At 41.0% G+C, this 23,612-nt stretch overlaps 1 protein-coding gene across 1 annotated transcript in view; it reads left to right on the top strand.

Annotated features, from left to right (window-relative positions):
* Positions 1-1,378: 1,378 nt before the first annotated feature.
* Positions 1,379-23,612, top strand: part of LOC111146690 (grainyhead like transcription factor 2) — a 158,678-nt gene continuing 136,444 nt past the window's right edge. The window contains exon 1 of the mRNA XM_022502351.1: positions 1,379-1,516. Coding sequence (XP_022358059.1) covers positions 1,497-1,516 — 20 coding nt within the window. The 5' untranslated portion in view covers positions 1,379-1,496. The remainder of the gene's footprint in view (positions 1,517-23,612) is intronic.

Raw genomic sequence — 23,612 nt, 5'->3', positions numbered from 1 at the left:
AGGAAAATAGCTGATCCATAAAGATTAAAATAGAAGTTGGGTATCATCTCTGGCAATGTAGTATTAACTTGAAATAAAATATGATATACCTTCCATGCCCTCCTTATTTCTATGGTTCACATGTGTGGACTAGACTCCTGTCAGACCTTTCACCAATATTCTTTAGGAACAAGTGGTTATAAATGAAACCTTTGATAATTTGTGTTGTTCCCAACCAGGAGACACAGAACCACAAACTGACTTCAATAAGTCAGTTTCAACCTGAATTGTTTCCATAGCAACCATATTAGGCTGGAAGGATAAAGCACCTTTGTAGTCGCTGCTTCTATTGAATTACAATGTAAATGTTGATGTCTGCCTGGAAACGTCAAATGACAACAGGTTTATAGAAGGGATTCAGTGGTTGTTTGCAGCTCTGGAATCCCAGGCTAGAGTTGAAATAGAAGAGACGGGCCTGGGCCATCTTACTGTCTCTTCCCCCCAGATCTTCTCACGCCATCAAAACCATCCCACTCTCCATCTGCCCAGCTCATGAGAGGATGCTCCTCTATGTGAAAATCTGTAATCTACCTGATATCTTTAACACATCGGGACACGAAAAGTGTTTGCTCTGGATAAGAATGTTAAAAATGCAATTACACAACAGACTCGGCAATCTTTGTGTCCCCCCCCCCCGCCCCCGGGGAGCACAAAGTAAACTTCAGTCCCTCACTCTTCTGACAATGTCAAACGTCCTCTTAAAGTGGGTATTCAAAACCTTGTGGTCATGCTGCGCATTTGATTTCGGTTGGCTTGGGGTACCTTAGTTCAGCTCTCCTTAGGCCTTCCGTTTGACCCACAATCCCTAGTGGTTGCAAGTGTTGCTTTTTTCCAAGCCTCTACCCTCCCCACACACACCCCCGGCCGGCCTCCGGGAAGAACGAAAGCGTGGCGTGAAGTCTGCTCCTAGCCCTGAGCCTCAGCTCCCACGGGCTGCTGCACAGCTGCAAGCGTGCCGCCGCTCCACTCAGGTAAACTGCGGAGTGAGTTACCTGCACTTGGAGAAGGGCCTTACCTGAGCGCGCCTCTGCCAATGGCAGCTCACCTGAGGGAGCTTCGCAGCCAATCACCGCGCAGCTCGTCCCTCGGGCTTGTATCCTTTAGTGAAAGAATTCAGCTCCTTGCGAGAAAGTTACCTGTGGCCGCCCAAGTCCGCCACTTTGGGCTCTGTGGCTGCCCATTGCCACGATCCAGGAGGACTCCGCGCCGCCCGGCCGCCTCCGAGCTCGGGCCCCATGTGAGGGGGCCCCCCCTTATCCCACCTTTCCGGCTAGGTGAGGGCGCGAGCGGGCGAGCGAGCGAGAGTGGTGAGGGGGGACGGAAAAGCAGAATTACCTGTAGCTCTTGTTCTGCCATCTCGGGCGCTCTCACACACCTTCACCTGCACAGACTTGAAAGTCCAGTTTCACCAGAGGCTGAGGCTCCAGGAAAAGGGGAGCGAGTTCATTGGATCAAACATGTCACAAGAGTCGGACAAGTAAGTGGATCACACGCGCCGGCTGCTTCTACTACCACTTTGGGCTGATGGCAACTGGTTTGTTATGTTTTTGTTTTTGTTTTTGTTTTTTAAGTTGCTGTTGTTGGTATTTTTTTTCTTTCTTTTTTTTCTTTTTTCTTTTTCTTTTTGGTGTATTCCGACTTTTCCAGATCATGTTTCTACCCTGGGTAAGGGGAGAAACCCTACAAGAATGTGAATGTTTAATACCCCCTTTGGGCCTTGATAGTAAAAGTAGGTTTTCCTCTTTCCTTCCTCCCTTGCGAGTGATCTCAGCTCCCGCCTCCCAGGGCTAATACTTGCATATTGACAGGGGTTTGGGGAGACGAGGGCGGGAGGCCTGTTATTCTCCCTCTCTCGAGTCGCTCCCACCGCTTCAGGCTTCTGAGGCCATTTGGAAATTCATCTGAGTTCCTTCGATTTGTGCAGAGGGCCTGCGAGAAGAGCGGGTCTTGGCTGCTTTTGTGTGAGCGCAACAAAGAGCCTTTATTCTGGAGCAGAAACGGCCATCTTCCCGTCCTGGGGCAGGAGAGTGCGTGTGTGCGCGCCCGCGTGTGCGTCCCCGTCGGGAGGCGAGGCGCCGGGCGGCCCGGGTCGCGGGGGGTCGCACCCCCCCCCCCCCCCCCCCCCCCTGCCCCCCCCCCCCCCCTGTTTGGTCGCCTTCCTCAGGTGCGGGAGCACAGTGCCCTACGGAAGTGAGGGGAATTGATTGGAGGCCCCGAGTTTGCACCTCGGTGGGGCGCGGAGAGGCCCCTGGCCCTTAGCGATTCTCCCACGTCGCGACGACGCGTGCACGCCCCCGCGAGCCCTCAGCCCTGCGCTGCCCGGCCGGCCCAGGCGCTCCCCGCCGGCGGCCACCACCTCGGGCGTGGCTGGCGGGGCAGCGTGGGTCGCGCCGGGCTTTCTCGAGTGACCGGGATGCCGAGGCGGAGGGCCCGGGCGGCCACGTCCGGCTTCCCGCGCCTCGAAGGCAGCGCGGGCAAGCACGTCCTTTCCGTCCGGGACGGGAACCCTGGGCCCGCCCGGGATCAGCGGCCCTCCCGGCCCGAGCCGCGTGGGTCACCCGAGACCCGGTCCCGTGGCGTCCCGGTGGCCTCCCGCAGGCCTGGCCCCCGCCTCGGGGATGGCTTTGTGCTAGCAGGGGGAGGTGGGGCCAAGGGCGGGCGCGGGAGGGAGCCGGAGGTGGGTCGCGCGGCCTTTCTTGGGATTGAGTGGCGACAGTCCCTTCCCCCATCTCGGGCGCGCTCCGGGCCAAGAGCTGGCTGAGTCCTCTTGAGAGCGCGTATGGGCCACCTTTTTGCTTTCCTTGATAACTTTACAGTGGGGTTGTGGCCACCCCGGGGAGGCCATTTCGAGGGTGTCTCCGCCGGGGCCAAGACCGCTGGTGCCTCTCCTGAGTGGCCCGAATTGACGTACTGTGAGCGGGCAACGGGAATGCCCTGAAGGCCCTGCCCAGGGGTGGAGGGGTGGACCGTCCTCAAAGTACAGCCGCTGGTGGAGTAGGCGTTTCTGGCAACACAGGCTGTCATACTTCAACAACAACAACAAACCCCAAAGACCACTACCAGTTAAGAGTTTTACCCACCAACGGAAAGGTCATTGCTTGGTGTGCACCGGAGGGGAAGAACTAGTGTTAAAAACGCTGGAAGAGGGTAGGAGTAGTGATAGGAAGGTGTGGGATTGTAGGCGAATACTCGCGCCCCCCGCACCCCAACATTCTCCGTAGCCTCGGAGAAATCAGTACTCGAGCTTGAAAACTTCAGTAGCCAAAAGCCGGAGATGACAGCAGGATTTTTTTTTTTAATTTTTTGATTGTTTTGCTCTTCGTGTGTCAACAATGGTTGCAAACCTAGTGAATATTGGATAAGACTTCTTGCAATTCCTTGATGAAATCTCACGATTAACATTCCCTTGCACTGGTTAGTTTTGTAGTCCAGCGTGATTCAGATGAATTACGAATTAAAACGGGTCGATTTTTATTTTAACTTGTTAAACCTAGCACCAACAGACAATCTATTTAGTATTGAAAATAAGTTCTGCGTTAACAATCTGGTTTCACTACGATGCGTTACTTAGTTTTTATGGGCAATAACTATTTGGGATTACATATACTTCTGTTTAATGAAAGTAGCTTTTATCTAGTCATGCTTTCCAAAAGTTAATTTTGTATCCTGAAAAAGGAATGCCAGTAAGACCAATACCTACAAAAGACTGTGGGACTTGCCTGTCTCTGCCTGGACTATTGAGAAATGCTTGAAATTAATAAATGATATTTGGATTATTTTTGGGAATTCTAGCTTTGTTTTCTTAGTGTTAATATTCCAATGGAGGGCCGGAGGGTGGGTCTGGGTTTCACCCGCCTGAAGCTTAGCAATTGTGTGTGTGTTAGGTGGGGTGGGGGTGTGGGCTTTTCGAAAAAGAGCAGGAGAACAAGTTAGTGGGGCTTCCTGTGGGAGCGCAGAAAGAGTCCTGAAGCTTGAGCTTGCTTTATCAGCTTTATGGTAAATCCACCTAGAAGTCCTATCTGTTTTCGAGAAGCAACCTAAAAGAATACACACAGGATATTTTTCCAGAAACCCCTCAAAGTTAGCTAATCTTTCGGATAGCATAGGAAGATCATTCCAGGTAGCAAGTCTGGACTGAAGTAGCATCATCTTTTTTGTGGTTGTGGATTGAAACGTTCTGCTTTTTATGTTCTGTAATGTTGATGCTATCAATAATTAAAGCAAAGTATTTTTAGGACAGCTTGTCTTTGTACATATTTGAAGATTGTCTGTTCCCCCTTAAATTTTATTGAAGATTTATGATATTGGTCAGCAAGCTTGTGTATTCAAGCAAGGTAATGAGAGATTTAGAAACTTTTTTTTTTAACCTGGCAAAATATATAAAATATATTTGGGGAGAATATAATGTTACATATATGAATATAATTTGATATGATACCCACAGGTATTGTTCATTACACAAATGTTTTCTGGTTACAGACTATTTGCAACACATTCAGATAGGCATTATGAGAGAGTAAAAAGATGTATGATGTGAGGCATGTCCTCAAGGGGCTCATACTCTCATGGAAGGTGATACATGAACAGACATAAGTAAATATAATGATATATTCATCAGATCATGATATCTCAGTCCTCCTCCCTACTCACCATACTTTTTTTTTTTTTTTTTTTTTTTTTTAGATTTGGAGCAAGAGCGAGCACAGGCAGACAGAGTGGCAGGCAGAGGCAGAGGGAGAAGCAGGCTCCCTGCCAAGCAAGGAGCCCAATGTGGGACTCGATCCCAGGACGCTGGGATCATGACCTGAGCCGAAGGCAGCTGCTTAACCAACTGAGCCACCCAGGGTCACCCTACTTTTGCCTAGGACAGTTTCTTTTAGTAAATCTTACGTGTTTTAAGGAGTCTGGCCATTATTCTAGAAAGGAAACAGAAAATGCTCAAAGTTATAGCTATTTTGTATGGTATAAACTTTCAAGTAACGGAATAAAACATTTTAATTAGACTTTCTACTCTTTAGTTTTATATATGCATATTTGTTTCCATTGGGCTGTAGAAAATATATTTTAATATCACAATATTAAGTAATCATATCTTCCTCAAATCACTAAAAATATCTACCCATTTATTCAGCAAATAAATCTTGAGTGTTACTATATATCAGGCATTGATCCTGGCACTGAAATTCACTAGCAAGCGGTGTCCTGGGTGGGTCAGTTGGTTACGCCTCTGCCTTTGGCTCAGATCATGATCCCAGAGTCCTGGGATCCAGTCCCTTGTTGTGCTCCCCACTCAGTGGGGAGTTTGCTTCTCCCTCACTCTGCTCATGCTCTCTCTCTCACTCCTTCTCTCTCAAATAAATAAAATCTTAAAAACAAAACAACATAGTGGCTTAAAACAACAATTTGTTTAAAAAAAAAATCACTAGCGAATAGAACAGAGTCCTTGCCCTCACAATGCTTACATTCTAGTAGGGGGAGAAACAGATAGTAAATCAATCAAGAAGGAATAGGTAACACCTTAGAGGGTGATAAGTGATAGGAAGGAAAGCAAAGCAGGCTAAAGAGATTAAGAATAATGGGAGCTATTTTATATAAGGTGGAGGGATGGCCTCTCTACTGAGCTGAACTTTGAGCAGAGACCTGAAGGAAGAGAGAGATCAAGCACTAAAGATCCGTGGGACAAGAGTACAGGCAGCTGGAAGAGCAGGTGCAAAGACCCTGGGGTGGGAAAGTGCTAAGAATATTCAGAAACAAGCCTGTAAATAAGGGACATAATTAAGTAAACTAACGAAATCTATAGTCTCTTTAATAGTCCAGGTATTTGTATATTCAAAAACAGACAAAATTATACTTATAAATGGAGAGGTAAGTAAATAATAAGCTAATGGCATTAGTCTTCTCTCTTTCCTGACGTATCACCAGTTTAATGGTTAAGGTCTTGTGTTCTCTTCCCTACAATGGATTAAATTCTGCACACTCCTTAACTTAGAGATGAATAAGTACACACATCCTAGAAGACTGCTGGGAATTAGAACTGAAGAGGGGGGATCAAGTACAGATGGTGTTTGCTCTGTCACCCTGCCTTCATCGAACCTACCACTCTAGCAGCTGTCTCAGCCCTTTGATGGTAGCCTCCTGCAAAATGAAGCTTGCCTTTTCTTTTCTGCCTTCTTCCTCTTGCCCTCATTCAGTTTCTGCAAACTTGTATCTTTCAGAGAACAGACTTATCAACTGTGTTTGGAAGTAGGACACCACAGTATGCTTTGGTTAGCTTGGTATTGTCAATGAAGTAAAGTTATATACAGGCAAAGTTAAAACCTACCTGAAAAATAAGAAAATGCTAGTCAACAAGATGAAAATTTGGATTGACTTAAAAAAAAAGATGAGTTATACATGTACCATATGTACATATGTGCCTAAAAATGTTCATATGTGCCTAATAAATACACTGCTGTGTGTATGTGTATTGTGCTTAATAATAGAAATCTCTAAGAAATCCTTTAAATCATTGCTTTTCAAACTCATTTGATTACAAAATACCACCTGAGGCATTTGGTAAAACTACAGATTCCTGGGTCCCACCCCAGAGCTGTGAAGCCAGAGGAGATAGAGCACCTGAATTTAAAAATTGTCCCAGCTACATTTTAATGTACCTTTTATGATAGGGTTAGTTAGTTAGATCATGCTTTAAGTGAGTGCTCGATGTGACTTTTTCTTTTTAAAGATTTTATTTATTTATTTGAGACAGAGACAGTGAGAGAGAGCATGAGAGGGGAGAAGGTCAGAGGGAGAAGCAGACTCCCCTTGGAGCTGGGAGCCTGATGTGGGACTTGATCCCTGGACTCCAGGATCATGACCTGAGCCGAAGGCAGTTGCTTAACCAACTGAGCCACCCAGGCACCCTCAATGTGACTTTACATAATAAATTCAGTTTATATGCTCACTTCGTAGGTGTTTATCCAGCATGTCAGTGAAGTGAAACCTGGAAGCTTTATTTTACATTCTTTGTGCTATCCTGTTGAAGCAGCTTCTGATATAATTTTAACGTGGCTTTAGAATGCTTTGGCCTCCTGTCAGTTTTGTTTGCTTTCATTGTTTTGCTGAACTGCCCCTTCTGGAAAAATGGGGTCCTTTTGACAGGTCATATATTTCCAGAGCCGCTAAAGACCTGATTTGGAATGATGTCACCCATCTGGGCCTCTGCTAGGCTGGTAGCTAAGGGTCAAGTTCAGATTTTAGGCTGGAGCCCACTCACTAGGGAGGTAGGTTAGAGTTAGAAGGTCAGCCTTGACCTTCTGTAGTTTCACATTAGAACATAAACCTAGTGTTCATTTTTCCAGGGACTGTCATTTCATTGAATTTAGAATCTATTTTGTAGCACAAAGTAAAAGGTAACAAGTTCCGATCTGATGTTGGTCCCTGGTGAAATGATTTAATGGGGTGATGGCTGCAGTTTCATTTCTGGGACTAATGGTAGCTTTAAGTATTACCCTGATAAGGTGGTACTAGACCTCCTGTTGTCCTGTAATTAGGTCCTGTTTTAAACTGATTGCCAAGATCAGGCCACCCAAATGGGCCCAGTGCCATCTGATTTAGGAGGCTTAAGAAGTGTTGGATCAGCTAATGAGGAACTATATCTAGCAATTTCTGTTAGACTCTGCAAAGTCAAAAGGAGAATTTAAACAAGTGGTTAGGTTAGTCAAACGTACATAGGCACATTCAAACAACAATACTCAATAACCCAAGAACTATGTGTTTGAAATCTATAGATAACTTAATCAAGATTATTATTTTGATGTTAGGTTTTTAAAATTTTTTTTTTTTAAGGCTTAGGTAATTCAAGCAAGTGCTTCAGTTCTCTTTGTGACTTTGATATGACTGGGCATACATTTCTAGTTAAGAAGTGAACAATTGGGATAAAGAATATTTTCCCTTTTCCTCCCTAGTCGGAGCCAAACATTTTCTCCCTCCCTGCTTCCCAAACTTCCTTCCTTTCTTCCTTGGTCTATCTCCTAATGCTGCTTTCTTGATTTTTTTTTTCCTCTCATATTACTTGGTGGAAATTGACACATGCACAGCTTTTATGCATTGAAATAAATGTGAATCTGATTTTTGGTGTTATTTTTTTAGTCTGTGAACTTTGCTGCATTCTCTTAGCATTTACTCTGAGCATCAGTACCCCAACCTTGCTACCTGAGCTAAGAGTTAAGGTGGCAGAGATGATGTTGCCTTATCTAGTTGAAGTCAACTGAGTTTAACATTGGAAAATGTTTACTTTTGAGTTATTCTTAGTATAAGAAAAGCCTTATCCTAAGTTACTTAGAGTCCTCACTCTTGATACCTGGCCTCTTATCAGGGTGTGGACCTTCTCTAAAGGTATTCAGGGATTGCCGCTTGCTCGATTGTAACAACTTTAAGTCTAAGCTGAATGGAGTACTGATTGGTTTGGCAAACTTGTCCAGGAAAAATTCCTTAGCGAGCAGCAACAGGTTGAATAGGAATTTTTGCTTTGGCCCAGGAGGACTACCGGTTGCTTAGTAACAACAACATGTACCTGGGAGTCCCTCAGACAGCTTCACAGGTCCTGGGAAGGCCCCCAAAGTTCAGATTCACCTTTCTCTCCACCTGTCCTGTGTACTTCCATCCTTTAGAGAAGTCCCAGCCCCTCGGTTCAAATCCATCCATCCGTCCATCCATCTATTCATTACTAGGAAATTACATTTTATTCTGTAAGTCTTTTAATGGTAAATGGTAAAAAGGACTTGGACTATAATCAATTAAATGGGATAGAAACAAGAAAGTATCTCTTTGAGGATCTACCTCCCAACCCCCACCCAGCCCCACTCATTTTTAGTGGGAAGAGTGTTTAAAAGTGTTTAACTTGTTGCGTTTTGGTGACTAGCAGGATTACAGTAACATTATTTCTAAAAATAGCACATTCTGAATTGCTATATACCATACAAGTACACCTTTTTAGGGTTCTTGGGAGAATAGTAGAATAGCTAGTACATATCAGGGGATTTCAGTGTACATTTCAACAATAAGTCAGGTTATGGAGATTGTTCGTGCATTTGAGTAGGCATTAAGTGGAAAGCAATTGCTGCTTGCGGGGGGATGAAGAGCCTTATTTTACTTTGTAATGAACGTGGCAGTGAACTTGGTGGGGAGCACTTTTAAAGTGATCTGACTTCACATTCACTTCCAAGGAAATGCTTCCTTTGCAAGTGTGAATGCAGACACCCTCCAGAGCAGAAAAAGAAAGCAAGAGTTGCTGGCTGCTTCCTTTTACTTTGGCATCAGCCTTTCGTCTGAACGCTGGATGTACAAGTATGGCTCACCCCCCTGGGTCACAGCCTTGTTTTTTAAGGTCTCTGAATTTAGATTGGAGTTTCAGGAAAGGCGTTGAGGGTGAAGAATGGAGAAAAGAGAGGAAGAGAAAGAGCAGGAAGAAACCGTGCTTTAGCCACTGTTGAGCTGCCAGCATTTTTCTCAGTAGGAGAGTCGCTTCCCGCCTGAAATGTAGTGTGGGATGATGTGGTTATTTGCCCTTCTGGGGAATTGATACTGACTTTAACTTGAAGCCTAGAATCCTAGTGCTAGGATGAGCTGTAGAGATCACACAGGGCACGTGAGTAACCAAGCATTGGATTTGGAGCTAAAAGTTTGGTTTAAGGAGAAAAGGGCTGTGCATTCTTTCTTCTGTGTTGCATGTTGAGGTTGTAAGTATGAGTTGAAAATCTGAAATTTTGATTAATTAAAAAAATATGTTGTCTTTTGTTTGGGAAGGGAGATTGGGAATGGGGGACGCATTGCTTGTTTACTTCTTGAAATAGAAACATGAATATATGAACACCTGTTTAAGATTCTGATAGTGTGAGTTGGAATGGACTTTCCTTCCCACACTCACCCCAAATCATTGTTTTTACTTCTCAGTTCAATGAGCCCCATAAAATAACTGCTTTCTGTACTTTCTGGATCTAACTTTTCAAATAAGCAAGGAACAAAGGTAGCTTTTGCCTCTTTCCTGAATTGCCAATAAGATAATTAACATAAGATCAGAGAATTCTTTTTTCTTTATTTTTCATCTGTAAAATGAAGTTGAAATAAATGATTTCTGAGGATAACCACCTGCTGCAACGTTCTGTGAGTCTCATGTTTTCCCTCCAGAGGGATCTGGACTGGTGGCAGCTCACAGAAACAGTGATGGATGTTAGCAAGATAGGAAGCACAGTGGAACCTTCTTCTACTCCCCCCGCCACCTCATGCCACTCTCACCCCTTTACCAAAATAAAAGGTGGTCTGACTAAGATGACCAAGAAACAGACTTATATATAGCAGGTGGGAGGGATTTGGAGGGCCACATGAAATTCAGAAGGGCAGCTAGGAAGGAAAATCTGGTTTACCTAGGGGACCCCGGCACAGCTTCACTGGGCTGGTAGATAAAGGGTACAAGAAAATCAGATAAAAAAGGGCTGGCAGGTACACTGAGAACTCTTTCCAGAGAGAGCCTAGGAAGTGGTTTCCTTTGGGCGGGCTTGAGGAGTGAGAGTGAGGCAATATCAGAATGGATAGAACATGGAGTAAAATTACAAAGCTGAGAACCTTAAGCTTTGTAATTTTTGTAATGGGTAACTTCTCCCCTCCCCCTCCCTCTTGCTTGGTCCCCCCTCCACCCCACCTTCTTCTTCTTCCTTTTTCTTCTTCCCCCTCTCCTCTTCATTACTCCATTTCCTCTTAATAAAACATAATTCAGGGACATCCATTTCCAGAAGATATTACCAAGCTGGTAGTTTAGTAAGTGTTCAGAGAAGGTATTAAATAATACAAGAGTAAGAATAGTATCTACGGTTTCACTTCAATTATAAGGTAGTAGATTATCTCACATTAGGCACTTAATGACCATTCATATAGGTGTGGAATATAACCTCCTTCTCTGGTAGCTTACTGTTTTATATATATAGTATTTAAGGTCTCTGAAGTCAATTTTCTCTGAGGCCAGTACTGGTATCAGGACAAAATGTATAATGGATTGTAGCCCTTGGAAGGTTTTCACGGTGGAAGACTTTATAGGTTACATGACACTTTACGTACACTTATACTTGCTCTGCAGACCACAATATTTTAGCTGCTTTGCAATTTTGGTGTCTACTTTGAAAAATATGTATATCTTAAATATTTTTGAAAGCATTTTAGTCTACGGCCATACCACCCTGAACGCGCCCGATCTCGTTTGAAAGCATTTTAATAAAAGACAGATGCCTCAATAGAAATATGGTCAAAGAACATGAGTAGATATTTCACAAAAGCTATAAAAAGTTGGGTTTGGGGAAAATACATTTCTAGGAGGATTATAAATTATTACAAACTTTCTGGAAGGCACTTTGGCAAAATCGACTCTAATGGGCCTGCATGTTGACATCTCTCCTGAATTCCAGTTGTAGGGATTTGTCTTAACGAAACAATCAAAGAGCAATTAGCATTATTTTTGAAAGTGAAACATCAGAAAAACCCTGAAGTGCCCAGCTACAAAGGATTGGTTTAGTAAATTGTGCTCAGTGAGATGGTGGGCTAAATCATATTATGGAAAAATACTGAACAGCAGGAGAAAATGTTCAGGGTGTATTTTACTGGAATTTTAATAAATAAAACCCAAATAATAACAACAACAACAACCACCACCCCACAGTAGGTTAACAGGGGTTTGCTCCGTGTAGAGAAATTGTAGCTACTTCTGTCTCTGATTTGTGCCTCTCCATGTTTTTCTAGCTTGCTTTAGTGAGCTTGTACTGCTTTCCTAATAAAAGAGAAAAATTTAAAGGTTATACTTTAAAATAGTCATTCTGCCATGGAAACCTTTAAAAATAACACATACGTACTCTAAATAAAGTGGAAAAGTCTGCCTGCTCGCTTGTTCCAGGTAGAATTGATCTGATCCCCCCACAGACGTCCCTGCCTCTCTCTTGATCCTGGGGTGTGCCTCCCTGCCCCTCACTGCTGGTCGGCCCCGTGTGTCTTCTGCACTGTGCTTCGCTCACCTGTAGATTGTTCAGGTTTATGTTTTAACAGCCCTGTATTTTTGCATTTGTCCAATTACCCGATTCCAACTATTCTTCAAAAATGCACAAATGGTGTAGGAGTCTCCAACCGTCATAGAATTTGAAGCGGGGGAAGGACTAAGAAGAAGAGAAACTCCTCCTACTTTGTAGGCTGTTTGCGCCTGCGTAGTTTCTTTTGAAGAACATTCTCTGTAGAAAGGCAACCTTCGCTCAGACTCAACCCGAGTGTTCTTGGGAGACACTTGGTGGTGAGTCCAGTTGTATTTAATCGTTAAGAGTAATAGGGAGAGCTCAGAATACAACTTCCTTTAAGAATAAAAATTAGTTGGAGGCAAGTTTGAGTTTCTTTTTCTTTTTTTCTTTTTTTTTTTTTAACAATAGTTTATTTTTTCCATAACATAGACTTGCATTTTCCCTGGCGGGCCGAGTGTGTGACTCATCTACCTGCTTCTGCAAGCTGGTGCATAGATCATGCCAGATGCACGCTGGACTGTTAGTTAAGCTCTAGGAGATGCATCACTGGATTTCCTGCAGGCTCTTTAATGGAGTCTGTAGAAAATACTAAATGATTTGCTTATCAACATATCCAAGGAGCTTCCACAGCAGGGGAACAAGAAGTACACGATAGAAACTGGAGAGAGAAAATGGCCTTACTGAATCACTGAAGTTACCTCAGGGGGGAAAAAAAACATAGAGGGGTGGCAGGCTTAAAATATGTAAATGAACTTTGCAAATAGGAGCAAATCAAAACAATGTTTGGCTGTGGGAATCAACACAAGAGTTTGTGAAGCAGAAACTCACCGTAGGTATACTTCTTGGTTGTGGATTCCGAAGTGAAATTTGCTGTTGCCCCTTTCTCTTCCATGCCTGTTTTTCCCTCCTCCATACGTTTCTTCTTACTGTGCAGAAATTCATCAGATCTCAAATACGGTCCTACATTTGCTAAAATCATTATTTTCTTTAAATGTTCAAAGTCTAAGTTAAAGGACTTGTGGGAAACATGAACGAAGGGCTTGTTTTTTATCCTGTATTTATTTTCAATTTTAGTAAACACCCTAAAACACCTGGCTTGTATTCTGTTCAGCCACACAAAACCACAAATTTGGTTTTTGAATTTGCCCACACGTTTTGGGACACAATTCATTTGGTTGCTTCTAATACCCTGAATTTGAAATGAACTGGAGTAGGGCTTGTTTTTCCCTTTCCTCATCTAAAAGACCCATATGCTTTTTTTGTTTTGTCTTCCCCATCTTCCTAAGCAATGAAATACGGGTACATAGATACCGGAGTATGTTTAATTATAAGTTGCAAGATTTTCTACTGCAGCATACCCATGCTTGGCCAGGTGAACAAAATCGAACACTCTATTCAGAGCTTTCAGGACTAACCAGATTTTGTTGTTGTTGTGTACCCAATATTCCTGGAATGTGGAGGAAATTGAAAATGTTATGATTCTGGGATTTTTATTTTACTGAACATGCGATGAACTATTTTATAAATAATTGTTTTGCACTATTTCTGAATGACCCACTCAAGTGCTTCCAAGGCCCTCTCCCAGGCTGACTTTCATTGTAACTATTTTATGAGGCACTTTTTCATTGGCATGTGTGTTTTTTTAAAGCACCATCTCTTTTTTTCTGATTGTGAACATAATATATGGTCTTGAGGAAAAACCGGAAACTAGAGAGAGGTAGATAGAAGAAAACTCACTCATAATTCCAGGATCTTAACACTGTATATTTTCTTACGGTTTCTAATAGGTGTCTGCATATGAATGTGGTCATAAAAGAGTATACAAATTATGATCCTTCTTTTTTGCATCATTCATGCCACTCTGGGTTTTCCATTTAATGCTATATTATTAGCATTTTACTTGTCTCTTAAGTATTCTACAGAACACTTAAAGATGAAATCAACTGTCTTCTATTTTTATGTAGGTTGTTTTGCTTTTTCATTATTACAAATTATGCTTATATGTAAATGTTTGTATCTCTGTTTATTACTTCAGAATGGGTTTCTGGAAGTATAAGAATGAAAAGACATAAATATTTTTAGGTTTTTGATTCATAATTTGAAAATGACTTCTAGCAAGATTGAACATTTTTTTCTCCCAACAGTGTTGGAGAGTGTCTTTTGCACAACCTGTCATCAGTAAAAGAGAATTATAATTTTTGGGGGTCCGTTCAAAAGGCAAAATAAAAGTGTATTTTCGTTGTGATTTTCAGTTTCATAATTAATGAAGTTAAACATTTTCTCAGATGTTTATTGGTCATTTATACTTCTTTTTATTGAAGGTCCGGTTCTTGGCCTTAGCTACTACATATAGTTGTGTTGTGTTCTGGGCAAGGGGACCTTGGGGCTGAGATCCAGCTGTGCTTCCCTCTGGCCCCTGCCCAAGAAAAAGGGCACCTTCCAACATCTGCACAAATGCACCATATGGGTCAGCAGTGCCCTTTTCTTATTTTTCACTTATTTAAAAAAAAAAAAAAGAAAAAAACCATGATGCTGGTATTTTTATTATCGATATGTGGGAGCTCTTTACATACCTATAATCATTAACCCTTTTGTCAAAATTCTGGCTAAAGTTTCCCCAACTTGTGTCATTTAATTTCATGATTTAAAAAATGTTCAGGGCTTTACATTTTTTGATATCAGATAATATAGCTCTTGTGTGTATGGGAGTGCTTGCATGGCTCTCCAATCATGACTTGCAAATCTGAGGTCAAACTTTAGGGATTTAGCTCATTAAAATTTTTTCCTTTATTTTAGCCTTAGTTTTAAGGTTATTTAAAGACCCTGGGGGAAAAAAAAGACCCTTGATAAGGTAACTAATTCATACTTAATTGTAAAAGCATTAGGATATACAATTACTTTCAAAACTACTACATAGAGAGGTGTTAAGACAACCGACACTTTGACATCTGTATTTCTACTGTCTTTTCTATGTATGTACATACAAATGTGTCCAGAGATGAGATAGTAATTTACATACTGTTTAGTAACTTATCTTTTCAGTTAATATTGATCATGGATAACTTTCCATGATGATATTTTTAATGGCCTCATAGTTCTACATGGAATAGAAAAGTCCAAATTAGCCGGTTCCCTGCTGTCATACATTTGGATTTTTCCCTCGGTTTTCTACTATTAAAGTCAATATTTGGATGATTATCCTTAGAGCTAAATCTTCATGTACTTTTTAGTTATGTCCTTGGAAAGTGTTCTAGTGAATAGACATTCCTGATCAGAGGCAGGCTCTTTTTAAAGACATTTGGTTCATATTTCCAAATTGCCATCCAGATATTTCCTCCTCATTAACACTCCCACCAACAGTGTATCTGAGGGAAAGATTCCTTGTTCCTTTCCCAACAATGCATATTATCCTCTTTATAATCCTTGCCAATTTGATAGGGCAAAAATGGTAAGTTATTTGGGACTGTATTTCTTTCCACTTACTCAAATTGTGTTTTCTATCTCAGGAGAGCTTTATGTTTTGTTTTTAGTATATGTGGTATTTTGATTTCTTACAAGTTCTTGTTGGGATTTTTTTTTTTAAAGATTTTATTTATTTATTTAACAGAATGAGAGAGAGAGAGAGAGCACGCACAAACAGGGGGAACAGCAGGCAGAGTAGCATAGCGAGAAGCAGGCTCCCCACCGAGCGAGGATCCCAATGTGGGACTCCATCCCAGGACCCTAGGATCATGACCTGAGCTGAAGGCAGCTGCTTAACCAACTGAGCCACCCAGGTGTCCCTCTTGTTGGGATTTTGTAGAGAGGTTAGCGCCGATAAAAACAGTCTGTTAACAGAAGGTCCAGCCATGGTCTCTCCTCTTCTTAGTACAAGTCATCGGGTCTGAGAACTGTCCCTAATTCACTGCTCCCATTCTTTGCCAATGAAAGCAATGACCCAGGTCTGCACTCAGTCTCCCTAATTGAAGACCACAAAAGTTCAGGGAACTGCATCAAAGGACAAGGAGCCTGTATCTTCAAGCTGACTGATGATGACTGAGAGTACAGGCTAACTATATTCAAACAACAAATAAGCGGTCACCACACACACTTGTGATTTATCGAGCGCCTGCAGGCCAGGCACAGAGCTGGGCACCATGCCAGGTGCCGAGCCCACAAAGATGAAACAGACTACTAGCGTAAGGTCTGAGAATCGTAAACAATATAATTAGGAAAAAAAGTAATTTAGAAAAAAATGCACATTTACCTTCCATTTGGGAGTAATTAGTTGTGGGAAAATTGGAGGCAGGAAGGTCCAAAATAAGACAAAATAGTGCAAGTCTTCAAATTTTCTGCTTTATTTTGATTTGAAAAGACCTGTCGCTGTTTTTCATTTCTCCAGTTTGGTCAGGCTTTCATCCATTCACATTTTGTTGGGGGGGGTGTCTATGATTAGAGGTTTAAGAAACACTTCGGTCTATCTAAATAGTGGGGCTATTTAGAATGGAATCACTTTTCCAAGATAACTCTCTAGGGCTCTGTAATTAAATTTTTTTTTAAACATTTTATTTATTTATTTGACAGTGAGAGCGAGAGAGGGAACACAAGCAGGGGGAGTGGGAGAGGAAGAAGCAGGCTCCTCGAAGAGCAGGGAGCCCGATTTGGGGCTCAACCCCAATCCACTAGGATCATGACCTGAGCCGAAGGCAGACGCTTAACGGACTGAGCCCCCCAGGCGCCCCTCAAATTTTCTTGAAGCTGTGAATTTAAGAATTGTTTCATTAAGAAGTCTACCATTTGCAAGATACAAATAATGGCCTTCTCCCTTAAAAACCATAAAGCACTATGTCAAGGAAGGGGAATGGGTCATATCTCATGTTTTTCTCTTTTTTTCCAATCTAACCATAGAAGTATTTGTCCATGATTTTATGATTTTTTTTTTTCTAAATATTTTAGTGGCTACTAGAGCATTACCTGTGGGTTTGCTATCATTGACTTAGATTTAGGTTACATGTAGGTCGTTCCCATAGTTCTCACTGTTATAAAATCATACTTTTATAAAAAAAAAAACCTTTCAAGATTTTTAAAAAAGATTTTATTTATTTATTTGACAGAGAGAGAGAAATCATAAGTAGACAGAGAGGCAGGCAGAGAGAGAGGGGGAAGCAGGCTGAGCAGAGAGCCTGATGCGGGGCTCCATCCCAGGACCCTGAGATCATGACCTGAGCAGAGGCTTAACCCACTGAGCCACACAGGCGCCCCCTTTCAAGATTTTTAGATCACTTCCTAGAATTAATTTCTGTAAGTGGAATTTGCTCGATTAAAATGTGTGGATATTTTTAAGAATTTCATTACTCAATAATTATACATTTAGGCAGAAAAAAAGACAAGTACCCTTTCTTTCTCTCGTAGCATTTTCAGCAGAATTTTTACAGTTTGTTGCATAAAATCCTAGATGTGTTTCTAGGTATTATATCACATATGAATGTTACGTATTTGAGAGTTTTAAAAATTTTCATTTTTTTCTATATAAATGATTTTATACATGTTGTTACATGAGTTTTCGATGATTTCATGTCAATATAGAACACTTTTTTTTAAATAGTTGCACAGTATTCTACAGTATGAATATGTGTGTGGCTAAGGGATGAATTCATAGAGGTGGGGCAAAGGCTATGCATATTGAAATCTTACTTTGTTGCCCCCAAAATACTACTTTTATTTATATTCTAATTTATAATGTTTGAATATACCCAATTCTGCCTACCCTCAAGCAATGGATCTTATCAGTCTTCACAATTTTTGCTAACATGAAAAATTTTATCTATTCTCTTACTTTACATGTCTTTAATTCTATTTATTTTTAAAGATTTTATTTATTTGAGAGAGAGCACAAGGAGGGGAGGGGCCGAAGGAGAGGGACAAGTAGGCTCCCACTGAGCAGAGAGCCCAACATGGGGCTTGATCCCAGGACCCTGACATCATGACCTGAGCTGAAATCATACGCTTAAGCGAATGAGCCACGCACGCACGCCTCATATATTTAAAAGCTACTTGTATTTTTTTTTCCCTGGTGGACTATTAATGCTCTTTGCCTATTATTCTATTTTGTGGTTGGCCTTTAAAAAAAAAAAAAAAAAGCTTTGTTGGGGTATAATTGATACACAAAGAATTGCATATATTTAATGTAACATTTGTACATATCTTAATGTACAATTCAGTGAGTTTGGACATATGCAAACACCTGTGATACTGTCACCATAATCAAGATAAGAGACATATGCAACACCTCCTCTAGGCTTTTGTGTTCCTGTGTGTGTGTGTGTATGTTAAGAACACAACATCAGATTTACCTTCTCAACAAGTGTTGAAGTGCATAATACCATATTGTTAACTACAGGGACTATGTTGTATAGCAGATCTCTAGAATTTATTCATTTAGTATAACTAAAACTTTAAACCCATTGTGTAGCAACTCCCCATTTTTCCCTCTCCCCAGCTGCTGGTACCAATATTGTATTCTCTAATTCTTCTTCTTTTTTTTTTTGTATTCTCTTCTTCTGTGAACTTGGTCACTTTAGAACCTTCATATAAGTGAAGTCATGGGGTATTTTTCTTTCTGTATCTGGCTTATTTTACTTAGTGGAATGTCCTCCAGGTTTATCCATGTTGTTGAAAATGGTAGAATTTCCATTTTTTAAGGTGAAATAATATTCCCTTGTATGTATACACCACATTTTTCTTTATTCATTCTTCTGTCAATGGACACTTGGTTGTTTGTATATCTTGGTTATTGTGAATAGCCACGTGATGAACGGTGAAGTGAAGATAATCTCATTGAGATCCTGATGTCAGTTCTTTTTGATAATATACCCAGAAGTCAGATTACTAGATCACATGGTACTCTTGGTCTTTTCCTATGAATTGTAAGAGCTATGTATGTATCCAGAGATTAGCCTGTTGTCTACCACTTTGTCATGTGTCTTTTGACTATGTTGCGTTTTTGGCTTTGCAGAGATTTTTAATTTTTAGGTAGTTGAATTCATGTGTTTTCTTTTCTTTTTTCTTAAGATTGTATTTATTTATTTGACAGAGAGAAAGCACAAGCAGGGGGAGTGGCAGGCAGAGGGAGAAGCAAGCTCCCCACTGAGCAGGGAGCCAGAGGACATTGGGCTCAATCCCAGAACCCTGGGATCATGACCTGAGCTGAAGCCAGACGCTTAACCAACGGAACAACCCAGGCATCCCTCTCATCTGTTTTCTTAAATGGCTTCTAGGTTTTACACCTTACTTAGGAAGGCTTTCGCTTTTTTAAGTTCCACACAAACAATCCCTCCCCTCCCCCAACACTAGTTTTTTCCAAATTTTATTCTGCCATTCTGTGACTTACGATTTCACATTTCCACTGAAAGCTTTGATCCATTTGGAATTTACTTGGTGAAGAAATGAAGTAGGGTTCTTACTTGATTGCTTTTCTGGATGGCCACCCTACTGTGTCAATACCACTTACTGAGTAACACAAACTTTCCCCCCCTTAATTTAAAATCCAGCTTTTACCATATATTAAATATCTATATGTTTTGGGACTGTTTCTTCACTCTTTATTCTGTTCCACTGACCCAAAACGTTTATGCTTCAAAAGCGATTACGTACCTATTTATTCATTTATCTCTATAAAATATTTTCATATCTGAAGTGCTGGGCCATCTCATTATTCTTCTTTTAAAATATCTTCCTGGTTATTCCCTCCCCCCTTTTTTTTCTTTTCATTTTCAATATAAACTTTAGAGTCAGCTTCTGTAGTTCTCAAGAAATCCTGATTTGGAAATGGAAAGAAAAAAGGGAATATATTAAAATTTAGGGACAACTTTTGTATAGAGTTGATATTTTATTAATTTTATGAGTTTTTATTAATTTTGTATCCTTTAATAACTTTAATTTTACTGTTAATATCATATTTTCCTATTGAAGAGCAGAGTATGTCTTGCTTTATTTATTTAAATCTTTGATGTTTCTCATCAAGGATTTGCACCTTTATTGTTAAGTTTACTGAAAAAAAATTAAGTTTTCTCAAAAGTATGTTAACTTTTTGGTACTGTTGTAAGTGGAGTCTTTTCTTCCTTTACATGTTTTAACTGGCTATTTTGATATAGGAAAGATACTGATTTTTAAATGTTAGTTTGTATCCAGCTGCCTTATTTTATTGCGATTCTCTTGGATATCAGTCATGAGGTCATAGTGTGTGCAAATGATGTTTATTGATCTCTCCCAATTTGTGTACCTTTTATTCCACTCTCATGTCTAAGTGTATCAATTTATCACTATAGAACAATGTTAGCTTATACTAATAGGTGTGAGAGTGGACATCCTTATCTAATGTCCGCAGGGTTTCAGCATTGAATATGATGTAGTCTTTGAAAAGCTCTTGGTTTTATGTGATCTTGTACTTGGCTATACATCTGAACACCTCTGTTCTATTATCTATCTGTCCATTCATCTCCTTTTCCCCTCTAAGTCTCAGATTATCCATTAAGTAATTATGTTATCTACAAAAAATGATTTTTTCCCCTCCTTTTCAGTATTTTAGATTTCTTAAATCTTTTTCTTATTGCATTGCTCAGGATGTCAAGTATGATGTTGAAAAGTAAGTAGCAGAGGACATTCTGTAAAGGAAGTGGTTTTAATGTCTTACTTTTAAGAATGATGGTACTGTAGGTTTCTTGGATCTCAAAAATAATTTCCATATTGTTATTCTCTTACTATAGAGATATCCATTAATACATTTCCTAATTGTTTTTGGAGCAGTCTTACATCCTTGGGATAAGTCTTGTGTGGTCACAGTGTAAAAATACAGTGATAGATTCAGTTCATGAATATTATTTTGGAGGATTTCATAGCTATATTCACCCCAATCCCACTGCTGACTAGAATTATGACCTTTGTGACCTTGGGTAAGTAACTTAGTCACTCTCTGCCTCAGTTTCTCCTCCTTAAAACAGGAATAATAGTAAGAGATCTTGCCTCCCAGCATTGGGATGAAGTCTGTAAGTCCAGAGTACGTGGTAAACACTCAGTAAATGTCAGCTGTCCTTACATCATCGTTGTAACTGATACTGTTCTCTTGTTTTGTGTGTGTGTGTGTGTGTGTGTGTGTGTAGGTTCATGCAGTCTTTCGTGTTTTGATATCCATGTTATGCTAGTTGATTAGAATGAGTTGGGAAACGTTCCAAGTCTTACTATGCTCTGCTGTAATTCAAACAATGTTGGAATGATCTATTCCTTGAAGGTTGCCTGTGCCTGGTGAAGGTCCTTGACTAACCTTTTAGTTTCTTGTATGCTTCCTTTGTCTGTTCAGGCTGTCTTCTTGAAGCCAAATTTTAACATTTATATTTTCCAGGAAATCATTAGTTTCTGATCTCTTCTTTTTCAGTGGGATGTCTTCACATTTCTTAGACTTTTTTTGTTAATCAGATTTTACCTTACCTACCATTACCTTCCCTCCAGCCCCCCCCCCACTTATGTACACATTCACACCCATATCACACACACACAGAGGATAGCTCATCATTGCCTTTATGGATAATTCGACTAGAAAAAAAATGGGGCCACAGGCAACAAGACTTAGGCAGTGGTTCATGTAGATAGAATGGGACCAACAGCTAAAAATGAGGTTTAGTCTCATTTCAGGTAGAACATACATAAGATTTGGCTCAGTTTATGTGTAAGTTAATTCAGATCCTCCAAGAAGCCATCACTAAGATGAGATTAAATAAGCAAGAACTTTATGAAGGGAATGCCTTATCCCAGATCTTCTGAAGAGGGGTAGAGTGGGCACTGGGTAAGGCAGGGAGAGCCAGGCCCAGAGGCAAGTCTGACCCTGAATTTGGCGGGGTAGAAGCCTCTTGCCTGCCCAGCAGTCTGCGGAGGTTTCCTCAAAGCCTTAGGAATCCTCTAGCTTGTGCCATCTGAGCTGTTCTGTAGCACCTAGGCTGGGGTTCATCACTGGCAGGGGACAGTCTGTGGGACGCCTGGCTTCAGGGGCAGCTGGGCCCTTGTCCGTTCTCTCTAGGCTGCTGGAGGTCTTCAGGGTGCACTTGACTGACTATCACAGAGTAAATTGCTTCCCAGTAAACTGCTTCCCAGCAGTGGAATGAATCATTTTGTAAGGTAGAGACTTCTCACTAGAGGTGTTTTAACAGAAGAATGTTGGGCGCAGGGGTGGGATGATTTACATTTGAGAGAGTCTTTGTCTTCCATTCCCCTATCCCAAGCCTTCTTTTTCTCTCTCCTGTTCTTTTCCTCTTCCTCCACTCCCTGCTCTTCCCACCCCCACCCCCAATCCTTCTCATCCTATTCCTTTCCTCTTCTCTTCGTCTCTTTTTCTGTCTTTCTCTGCACGCACGCATGCGCACGTGTGCACATGCACTCTTGGGGTGTTGTAACCACTCTTCCTACTCCTTAAGCTTTGTTCACAAATAAAAAATTTCTTTTAATACTGGAATTAAACACGTCAGCACCCTGCTGCCTTCCCCCTCCACTCAGACTTCCTTTCTCCCCTCTCTCTCTCCCAGTGTCCTGTCTTTTCATTAAGTTCATGAATCCTTCTGATGAGGCTCCCGTGAGAAACTTCTGGTGGGGCAACTTGGCTGACTCAAGAGCATGTGACTCTTGATCTTGGGGTTGTAAGTTCAAGCCCCATGTTGGGCACAGAGATGACTTAAAACAATATATATTAAAAAAAAACAAAAAAACCCAAAAAACTTCCTAGAAAGAAGAAACGCCTGGTTTCTCTTGCCAGCCGACTGGCAATGGGATCACTTCAGTCGATCAGGGATGGCTTAATAATTTCAAACCTTAAAATGTTAATGTTAATGTTAATAGCTAAGGTAGATATAGTGCTTTACTGTGCGACAGGGAGTAGTCTAAGTGTGCTACATGTATTAACTCAATTATTTCTCAAATCAGACCTTTGAGAGTTGATGAGAAAATGGGGCACAGAAAGGTTAAGTGATTAGCTCAGTGTGCCAGAGCCAATAGGCAGCGGAGCTGGGATTCAAAGCCCTGTGGTCTCTTTCTGCTTTAGTCTTCATGCTTCCTTCCTTCGAAAGGGAACAGGCTCCCTTTCTCAGGAGATTCCCATGCGCACTCACCTACTTTATCTCACCAGAAACTTGGTAGTTTTGTGGGTGAAAACTGGCAGTCATGGGTTGCACGTATTTTTAATTTTTATAAAAAAAATGCATTTAGTTTAAAATACCTAATAATACTAAAAACATTTGTGAAAAATAGCAGTGTCCTGAGACCCACTCTCCTCCCTGGATTGTGGTCTCCAGAAGCAACCATACTGAACTTTCCCTTTGTACTCACCTCTGTATGTCTCAGTAGTAAACACTGTCATATTATCTATTGACTTCCGACCAAAGAGATTTTTTTTTTCCAGCCAAAATAAAGAAAATAGTGTTATTAATTCTGGTGTCTCTGAAGGAAAGAAAAAGAAAGAAAGAAAGAAAGAAAGAAAGAAAGAAAGAAAGAAAGAGAAAGAAAGAAAGAAAGAAAGAAAGAAAG

Source organism: Enhydra lutris, unplaced genomic scaffold, assembly GCF_002288905.1.
Source record: "Enhydra lutris kenyoni isolate GAN:26980312 unplaced genomic scaffold, ASM228890v2 scaffoldscaffold14, whole genome shotgun sequence".
Lineage (NCBI taxonomy): Eukaryota > Metazoa > Chordata > Mammalia > Carnivora > Mustelidae > Enhydra > Enhydra lutris.
The sequence above is the reverse complement of the archived record's forward strand: the minus strand, read 5'-3'. Positions and strand labels throughout refer to the sequence as shown.